General features: G+C 40.2%; 1 protein-coding gene across 1 annotated transcript in view; it reads right to left on the reverse strand.

Annotated features, from left to right (window-relative positions):
• The window catches only part of LOC109480163 (glycine receptor subunit alpha-2-like), a 44,364-nt gene extending 33,593 nt beyond the window's left edge, over positions 1-10,771 (reverse strand). Inside the window, exons 1-2 of the mRNA XM_019782325.1 lie at positions 10,473-10,771; positions 9,697-9,890 (exon numbers count right to left, since the gene is read on the reverse strand). Of these exons, the coding sequence (XP_019637884.1) occupies positions 9,697-9,770 (74 nt within the window). The 5' untranslated portion in view covers positions 9,771-9,890; positions 10,473-10,771. The remainder of the gene's footprint in view (positions 1-9,696; positions 9,891-10,472) is intronic.
• Between the last annotated feature and the right edge of the window lie 221 nt (positions 10,772-10,992).

Below are 10,992 nucleotides of genomic sequence, written 5' to 3' on the forward strand. Positions count from 1 at the left end.
TAGAACTACAACGAAAACATTTTATTGTCGAATACTATCCCTCTTAAGTCTACCACAAGGAAGTATTTTGGGACCATTGTTTTAACATACCTTCAACATTGCTAATCTTCTGCATAGCTAATGCATACCTTGCATACCTTCAACATTTGCAGAATCATCTAATCGACAGAATGAAATGCCATAATTTTGTAAGCTCTGGTAACATAAAGAATATTTGTTCATCTATAGAGCGCAAACATTTCATTGACGAATACCACCCCTCGTATGTGTACCACAAGGAAGTATTTGGGACCATTGTTTTTTCGCATACCTTCAACATGAGGTAGATAGTGGTGTGTGTTCAACTACCATGCACTCCTTTTCGTTAATGCTGAGTGCACAGAAAAAAAAAGCATTTAAAAATCTTTGGTATGATCCAGACGGGGGTTCGGCCCTTGTGTGGCTTTATGTGCATCATGAAATTGAAATTATCGAACATGAATGCCCAAATGTATGCACAGTAGCAGGATTAAGATGGTTAACTGCCCACACTATCACTACCCGCTCACAACCCCAACGTACATCAAGTGTGAGGACAGTGGCGGCCATGTACCTGATAGTTGTTCTCTATTTTATCACCATGTTAGCCCCCAGAAAAACAGAGGGTAGATCTAGATATCTGTCAAGTATATGAACCGATGGGCGTGATCCCTGCTTTTTACCTATGAAACGATCATATTTTGCTTTTTGTAATATTGATAAATTTGATAATTGTAAGGATGGATTTGGGGTTTGGACTTGGAGTTCTAAAATTAACCCGGGGAAGATGCCATTCTGGCTCCAGCACTGGTCAATAGGACGGTTGTTGGTTTAATGATTGTCAGTAATGAGGAAGGATATCTAACGATTTCTAACGTACAAATTAGAACAAAATAGGAAACATCCGAATTAATCCAATAAGTTGGTCGGGTGTTCAACCTGGAAGCCATGTCCACCGCTTTTAAAGTTTGTCAACAAAGCATTTACGTTATACAAGGTGGAGGGTGAACGCCATTTTAGATTTGTTGTAAATCACAATACCATTAACATAATAGTGATTTTGATAGAGAAATGCCGTTTTTAGTTTTATCCACCCTGTCTTCTGAGGACATGGGTTCCACAAGTACAGACTAGGATACATCTGTACAGCGTTTGACAAGTGATGTGTAGTAAAACTAATATATTTGCTTTTATATTATATTATATTATATTATATTATATTATATTATATTATATTATATTATATTATATTATATTATATTATATTATATTATATTATATTATATTATATTATATTATATTATATCATATTATATTATATTTAGTTAATACTAAAAATTAGAAGTAGACCCTCTACATTATCTATATGTGTTATCCGTCTAATATTCTTTTTTTATATCATATCATATCTCTATGTTGTTACAATCATCGATACTTCAAACATAAGGCATCGATGGGAGAACTTATTGACTTGGGATCTGAGCTAAACAAATAAGCTAAGTATCCTAAAGAATACTATCAAAGTGGAAATATGGTGAGTTTGAAGCTTAAGAACGTACATAGTGGCCGATAACGTCCAATGTTCGCCATGGTTAGATACATGTATGTTGAAAATAAAGGGCACGCCAGTATTCTGTATTCCACAAAGATACATTCACGCTGCCGGTTCGCACGGATTCTCCTCGTGTATATGGGATTTGTTTGGCCCTTCAGCTTCTTATTAGTGAGGGCCGGGGTTGGCAGGGAGCAAATTCTGTGCCGCTGAAGATAACAAGAAGGGCTATTCACCACCACGCTGCAATGAGCGGCAGAAATATCAGCACACGGACAGAATCCTAAATAACCTGACGTTGTCTGTAATTGCGACATCAAAGACGTAATTGGTTTTGCTGGAATTGAGGGATCGGCCGATGTCAATGATGGTGCGCGCATACGACACGTGCGCCAAACGTTTGGTAATTTCATATATCTTTATAAGAAACATAAGGAATAACTATCAGTGATATCATAAAATTCTAGGAGTCTACATGAATCGTGATCAAAATTAAGTACCCCTTAAAATAGGCTTATGGATGGACTTCTGTACTTGTTGATGAGTTGCAAGGGTGGCAACACTTTTTATATAAAATAAATGAGAGTAAATTCAATTACATGTGAATTCAGCGTCTCTTTTTTTAGAATGTCACTTAAGCCTGTTGAATCCGTGCCAAACAAAAAACGAAATCACGATATGCTTCATAGTTAACAGGTACTCAGAAGTTCCATATTGGACATCCAATGTTCATATGCAGCAGGCATTGCTAGCTGTGGGAAGGACGGCGAATAAGCAATATTTCAGAAGGCAATCGGAATCCACAATGAAGGCCGAATATATGCATAATATATATTATACACGCCGTGCTTTATCTGATTGTTGACCGATATTACCAGCCTGACCTATTTATTTAATGTTGCATGAAAAGCGTTTATCTATCACAATAATCAAAACTCCTATGGATATCGCCCCTGATAGCCATATACTTCATCTTTTCCAGAATATATTATTGGGGAGTTGCATTATAATTCATCGTGGGAGTCGACTTATAGTTCATGGATATCATAGAGTTTTTGTTTACGATGTTTGATGATCTTCATCGTTTTTGTCACGTTTCGTTAGGTTGTAAATCTTTGTTGTTCTTTAAATCGAGCAGTTACAATTTATATCAGTGAGGCGCAAATCGTGACTCGTTGCATAGCAGGGTCTTTTTTAAGATCGTGCCTGAGGTACTTTTAGTATGCAGAGATGGACATTACCAGATTAGCAATTTGGCGTTTACTACTGTGTCAATGTGCTGCATTTAATCAAACAAACATATCTGAAGTTGGTGTTTGTTATTTAAGAACAGACATCATTAATTCTTTGTTTACTGTATGACGTTCAACTTCCATACTTGATTTACACTTTAATAGAGAGAAATGAATATCAATGATAGATTCGGCAGCATAGAAAATAGCTCAACATAAACTATAACAACAGGCAATTGCAAGTTTTGATAGAGCAAGTACTCTTGAGTAAACCTACGGCTTTTATACGTCAGTTTCATGTATATTCCGTGCTTTCCATAAGCAAAGTCGCAGTGAATGGAAACGACATCCATGTTTATGGAGATGGTACATTGAGATATCCTGCGGTTATGTTACGTTGCGTCGTTGAATAGAAGATATTTTCCTTTTACGATGTCTAAACCTGAAATACTGTTTCTGGCGGTAATATAGGTTCAATATAGTTTAGATAAAGAGGTACAACATGATGTAGTTGGAGGAGAAATAGTACTTCTATGATTCGTGAATACATCATATCCGTGATGGTTACACATTGTGCCTGCATGAAGAGACACTATTGTGCAGCAAAGATTATGTCGCCTACCATCGATAGACTGAAACGCAGTAGCTGTGGAGTTTTATGCCGCCATTTGTGTAGAATTAGGTGATAAGGCCCAGCGGAATAGCCACTGTAACCGTTCGTTTATGTTACAACTTTTCTGATATGTATTCCTCACACATCGAAGATGTGGTATAAATCTACCTAATCTTTTAGTTATATTTATTTCGCATGCTTTGAATAGTTTTCGGAACAAAATGAATTACCATATAGTGTTTATGATTTTTCAGTTTATGAATGTAAACTTAGTGCGATGAATGTTCTACATAATGAACGTCCTCTTATTTCAGCTTTGAAACAACATTCACTATGTTAATATAAGACTGGTACTGTTATATTTTGTAGAACACAGGTACAGACGGAGTGGCCACAAACTAGTCAAGCATCAAGTGTGCAATTCACACATATATCTGAACAAAATATCGCCAAGTTGCGCTGGAACAGCCTCAGACTTCAAACATAACAGGGCGTTCTCTTCATACAGTGCTCATCCGATTGACCTTTTTCTTCCCCCCGGCTCGTGACATTTACTGCCTCCGCCTGTCCAGCACAGATAAAGCCCCGTAGATACACATGCGTCAATTCGCGTGGTGGGAAGCACATATTTGGCAACTCCGCCAAGTTAGGTCTTAAATTTCCGTCGAAAAATCAACACAAACAACAAAACTATAAGATACTGGATGGAAACAACGTTGTTGGAGAGTTATATAATATAACTTATATTTATAAAGTCATGCGTCAATTCGCGTGGTGGGAAGCACATATTTGGCAACTCCGCCAAGTTAGGTCTTAAATTCCCGTCAAAAAATCAACACAAACAACAAAAATATATGATACTGGATGAAAACAACGTTGCTGGAGACTTATACATGTATTTATTTCTTCCTTTAAATGATAAAGCCCCGTAGATACACATACGACAATTCGCGTGGTGGGAAGCACATATTTGGCAACTCCGCCAATTTAAGTTAGGTCTTAAATTCCCGTCGAAAAATCAACACAAACAACAAAAATATAAGATACTGGATGGAAACAACGTTGTTGGGGAGTTACATTTATTTCTTCCTTGAAAAAATACTAGTTTTAACGTTCTGTCGAAATATGTCTATATTTGCAGAAGTCGCTATATGTTTGTGTACATAGCGTTTCAGTCTTAAAAACAAACACCTATTTTTTTAATAACAACCAATATCCGGTTGTATTTACAAACAACTCACGTATAATCCCCACGACAACTTGTTTCGATAACCATCGCCCTCTTAGAGCTAGTTGCTTTTAGCCACTTTCGTAGGGGACTAATTTTTAGTTCTTGTGGGATTCTGGTATTTGAGCCCACACAGGTGCAGAGAAATCATTCTAAACCTAAAAAGAAACTGTACGTTAGGTGCATTAGAAGGAGAGCTTGAGGGGATTATGTTATTACGGTGCCGAGCTAATTCTGAAGCAGTACAGCGAAGTTGTAGCATGATGTAGACGTCTTTCTGAACGTAATGGATAGGGTTTTCTGAAGGGAACAGCCATCGATGGCATATTAGGCCTCGGGCACTCAAACATTTCAACTTGGGGTCGCGACCTTTCACATTTGAAGTATGAAGGAGCTGCCGGCAACACCGGCCAATATCATCTCCTATCTCGATCATAATGAAAGAGTTAGGGAGACATATATCCCCGGCGTCCTCGGAGCCATCTCTGATCTCTAGTAAGAAGATAAAAGGAGAAGCACTCTGAGGAAAAACACAAATCTTCTACCATTAAAGTGACTTGTACAGTCACTAATGCCACTGCTGTAAGTTTCGACTCAGACTGTTCTTCTAATGTGAACAGATATTCCATGTAACAGCCATGTTCTTAGACGTTAATAGGTGCAGCCATCGACCTATCGAAGCTAAAAGCTTTACTTTTGTGTTACGTAATGGTAGGCTTCTTACGATCAACGTCAGGGGGACATCTTTACTTGATAATTTCACGATATTTTGAATAGCAATTCCTAATATACAGTTGTTGCAATATACATGTAGTGGGTTGTCATATACTTATACCAACAGCTAGTAAAAAGTACGTGTTTTACATATTTTTGTTATGGTATTGTAATGTAATAACTAATGTAATGTCATAAAATGTCATTTCATAACGTTTTGATGGCCACCCCTCTCCAGACGTTTTTGATGGTCTGGCCGCTATAGCAAGACAATAATGTCACAACCTGTATTCAAAGATGCGTCGACGTGTTTCTTACGATGATTATTATCCATGAAGATATTACGAGTATAAAAGAATATCATATGCAAACATTACAGAATCCCCTTAACCCCATAATATGTTTTATACATTGACATTTTGACAATGACGCATCGCTTGCGTTTATGTACATAATCCTTACCCGAATTCGATAAATGGTTACCACTCTCACGGATATTTAATGGAGAATAATGGTCGGGACGTTACCCTATTGATCTGGGACAGACGTGTAACACGGATATAACTAGTCTACAACAGAAGGGCATTTGCATATTTGTTCACGAAACTGGGACAAAAATTCACCTTCATCGGAATTCGAAAATGGCCACCTGCTATATCTATTCTCCATGTGATTTAGACCCTTAGAACTTACACTTTGAAAATAATCAAATTTTGTCGGATATTAATTGCGGAGTTGTAAAACAGGGGCACCATGACAGTCAAAAATCAATGTTTTCATGCCAAAAAATTAGCGACGTCACGACATTGGGTAGCTTAACTGTTCTTAGTAAAATTTGTATTTTTAAAAATCTATGTCTTGTCTATGGCAATGACGTTATGAGAATGCTTAGAATCGTTTACATACCGTCTCAATAATTAGGCTCTGATAAAGGCAGTCCAGCCTTGTCCTCACGTAATCAATAAAATGAGTAATTAGCAAAATAATTACATCCCTACCATTCATCATATGAAAAACTCGAAATAGGTGAACTGAAACGGGTAATATACACAGCCTGTGCTTTATTTGGTAGTACATGTATATTAGAGTAGAAACTGAAGACTTAGAAGTATTCCTCCTGTAGTGACTTGTGACACGCCATTGGCAATGGCAACTCAGGCTAACGGATAGTTGTGTTGATCTAATTTGCCTACAGTATTGCGCTCCGATTAAGTGCCAGAGGGTAGAGGGCGGCGCCCTTCAGTCCGTTTTTCCATCCTATCAGTTCGTAACCGAAGCGGCATGTACATAGTAAATGACTTTAACTTGAATGATGTCTGCATTTTCTTTAATGTACACTTATTAATGGAGCAGGATGTGTGTAGGCGGGCTTTACATGGCTTTTGGATGTCTAAAATCTACAAAGTTTTGCATTTTTCTGCCTGTAAGCTACACAGATAACCATCCCAGACGTACGGAGCTCCACTCTCTCAATCTTCCCTTCCAGTAACTTCCTCCAGGCTACGTTCTTTAATAAATCGGAGCAAGACCATTAGGGGATTCCTTATTGGCGACATTTGAATGCCGATGAATTCCAAATGTTTCGTGCCGGAGGATCCATATATCTCTCCTTACGACCGTCCTAGGGAGAGCTCTCGGGCTTGGTGAGAATTTTTCACCGGTACTGCCGCTGTCAGGTTACCGTCCCCTGGGCACAACTACCGTGCTAACACCGCATCTGCCCGCCTCTCTATCTTCCGCACATGCATGATAGGGGATCTGAATTCCGATTTGATATTAATGCAGTCCAACGTAAAGGTATCCATCTAGGTAATATGAATTACAGCGGATTTTGGTCCAGCCTTCTGAGGTGGAGCATCTCCCCAGCTATCGAGGCCTCTCGGTGATTAACTGCCATTGATATCGGTCTTCATCTTTTCTAAACATTGATTTCAAAATCAACAACAGGCTAGACGAGAATACCATCTTTTGGGACACCATGACGTCATTGATTTCAAGGCAGAATAATCTAAACCAGTAGTAGGCTTTCTCACATCGCAATTAGCAAATGTTATTTTATACAAGCTCCACAAATGGTTATTTTGAGGCCAATTGAAGTTATTGGTGCACTCGTATAGTAAGTATGCATCCGAAACGTAAATATAAAATTGTATCTATACAATCACAATCGTTTATTCTGTATTCCTAATATTCAATTTTTTGTGATAACAGAATGTTTTTTTCTCGCGTGGCAAATATAGAAAGCTGATTGCCTATTCGACTATTCAAAGTTAAGATTCCATACAAGATTTTATTACTATTCAATGCAAATGAATACTTGGACGTACAGTCTTGTAAGAGTCAAAAGATATAATTCTTATTCATGCAATTTTATGTCAAAACTCTGAACTTCGATTAGAGAGGAAACTGTGATATGATGGACGTCATTCGTACATCTAAATACCCGACTGACCAGAAGAATTGATGGACTAAAGTAGGTTTGGGAGTCTCTCCTTTCTGTATGACTCGTTAGGGAAATCATATTGCTCTCCGTTTACTGCGCGCATGGTGCCGTGTTTGGTCAAGCATCGGCAGCTACATGCGGGTTGACTATGTGGGCAATATGATTTGATAATGAATAGACTGACAAATTGACATGAATAGGCACAGAGAAAGGTAAAGGAATGAGTTTTGACAGATAGCCTGGCCGGTCGATGATTGCTGTGGTTCCATCATAAACAACGAACACTAGCTATAGGCATGGATAGAAGAAAACTGTTCAAGCTGTCCACTGATAAACAAAGGTTCTGTAAGATGTAGACGTTCCTACAAACACAACCTCAAAACAGCATCTCCTCAACCTTGTGTTACGGAAAAATACATGACTGTCTTTTGATAGAGTTATATGCAATGGAAATCTCATTCCAGACATTATTTCATCGGCAATAGTCATGAACTTTCGACACTGATGGTAGTTGGGTATCAGCAGGTAGGTAGGGTTCAAACAGGGCCAGCAGTTCCATGCCGACTAGTACTCGGCACATCACAAGGCTAAAGGAAGGCCCTTCAGCCTCCAACGGCTCTGCCATTGGCCACTACCAACGTCACAGAGCTCAGCCCCACCGGTGAGTAGAATATCTAGATTAATGGTGATAGCGGGTATCACGATGTGGTATACTCAATTTAGTGCTGTTTCGGTGGACCCAACGGGTACAGCCATTACCGTGCGTTCTTCTTTCTTCAACGTCAAGCCTGCCAATTGGGACTTCGATAAAAATGTCTTGACTACAATGTCGTAATAAACATCCCAGGAGATCAAGTGCGTTACTCCGGGCTCAAAGGAGAATTGAGCACTTTGCCTGTCGTTACGAATAATTCTTCGTGGCAAACTTTTCTTTTTCTCATTAAGGGTTCATATCTCTCAGGGGGGAACAAGTAGTACGCATAATTCAAAGTCGGGCAGGCGAGAAATGGGGTGTAATGGGCTATGCCCTGTACGAGGGATTGCCTTAAATTTAGAGAAACAAATGCGGGAGAAGCATATCGTTAAAGTTTCAGATGTTAGGCGGGCTTTCTGAGGGAATATAACCGACATTTGTGCGCATGAAACTCGTAATCAAATAATCGGTTTTTAGGCGTAGGGAACAGTTAATAAAGGGTCAATATTTAAGGACAGCTGGGGTATTTTTGACTTTTTGTCGATACGCTACTACCTATCAACTAGATATGTAAGAAAAATCGAAGCACAGGTATAAAAGCAAAGCTCTTTACAGCCGCCGAGCGACTCATAAAGGGATCCTGGTATTTGATGAATTGTAGCTAATGACGTAGGGTGATAGAGAATATAAAATCAGACCGTCATCTATCTTTCTAAATAACATAATGACTAAAAAACAACTTGGGGTTATGTTGTCCAGAACAAGCCCTATTCGGCGTTTGGTTGTACAGTGGCCGTACTGTCTGTAAAAAAAACGGTGTGTTTCTCTCAAGATTTTCGTCCTAGATGTATCAGGCATTCCACCCACGTTCGAGACGCTAACATCCTATACTTCGGATTCACATTGTACTCAGCGGGGAAAACGTTCTTTCCGCATAAGCATTACCCACACAAAGAAAAGAATTGATTAAAAAGGCGGGTGGTGTATCGGTCAATATGATTCTCGACTTCTATCAATTTGATGATAATGGTTGACGTTAACCACGGCAAAATGGACGAAATTGCTACTCAAAGTTCAATACCATGAGCTGAGGAGTAAATTTCCGAAAGCAAGGTGACGATGACTCCGTTACAGTGCACGAATACAATTCTGTATAAAAACCAAAATGGCTAACCGGTTGGTAAAGTTTTTTTTCTACTTACCCGTCGACAAAGATCCGTCCAAGAAGGAAGCATGTCAGAGTCGCTGTGTAAATGCACAGTATCCACGTCGCCATATTTCATGATGGGTGTCTCTTCTTCAGCATCCTGCTCGGTTCTACAGTGTTAGAGATGAGGGAAAAGGTGGGCAAACCGGCCATGGCTCCCTCTCCTGCCGTGCAGTCATCTTCAGTGTCCTGTGGGATGAATGAAGAGGGCACTGATGCTGCATTGCAGTAAATACATAGACCTAATGACGCATTTTATACCCCGACAGAACGGAGAAGCGGCACTCGCTATTGCAACATTATCAGTGGCTCCTGTTGAGATGATGTATTATTTATTAGGTACTGCACTTGAGACAGGGAAGTGCGCCTGAAAATCTAGAAAGACAAAAGTCCTGAATTTTTACCTTCGAAGAGCTAAAGGAAGGACTATTCTATGTCTTGGCCATTTACAGTTCGAGTTGGCTATAGGGGCCAACAATCAGTGCCTTGCTCGCTAAACCCTAATGCTGCAGTATTTATACCGGATCGATTAGAACTAGTCTGGTACACGCCAGCCAATTTAAACATGTCGGTACAATCGAAGTCCAACTGCCATCTGTTACACGAAATGTAGGCTGCTCAGAGACACCTTTGCAGGCGATTAGGACACTCTCTCCCGTCCGACTGTCCCCGTTCGCACAATGTACCCGTCTGCTCTTTTCGTTCCACCGTCGCGTTCCTATCCAGGAGCCGTACTATTTTCACCGACTTACACCTTCATCCCCAGCTTACCTGAGCCGCCAGGTCCTGCCAAAGTTGGAGTTCGACCCATCAAGTCGTGTGAGATTTCTTCCATCTACCGATCCGTGAGCCGTCCGTCATGTGTGTAGGACTAGCGCACGGCGGGATGAGACATCACTACCCGGGCTTTCTGCTGACTGACTGAGTAACGCTGCTTGTCCTGGAAGAGTCCAATCCTAACACAACGGTGCACAGCTCGATCCACGCCGCAGTATCAAACGGACAGGAACTGCATGGGCAAGCGGAATCGAAATTAATGTTCAAGCTGCGTTTGCCAGCGTACCAGGGGCAAGGATGGTGCCGCCTAAACATTCAAGGGCGGGCGCACGCGTGTTTTATAAGCGGAGCACCGAATTAGATAGTAATTGGACGTCTCAGAACTGGCACACGGTTAAAGGTGAACCCCCCATTACGCCGGGAAGGCTCACCCGTCACCAGGGGTTCCGCTTTTGTTTATCATTGACCCCTCTAACCTCCTGCCTAGTGCCATTACTACCCAGGCGTAGGTACG

Source organism: Branchiostoma belcheri, unplaced genomic scaffold, assembly GCF_001625305.1.
Source record: "Branchiostoma belcheri isolate BF01 breed outbred unplaced genomic scaffold, Haploidv18h27 scaffold5, whole genome shotgun sequence".
Taxonomy (NCBI): Eukaryota; Metazoa; Chordata; class Leptocardii; order Amphioxiformes; family Branchiostomatidae; genus Branchiostoma; species Branchiostoma belcheri.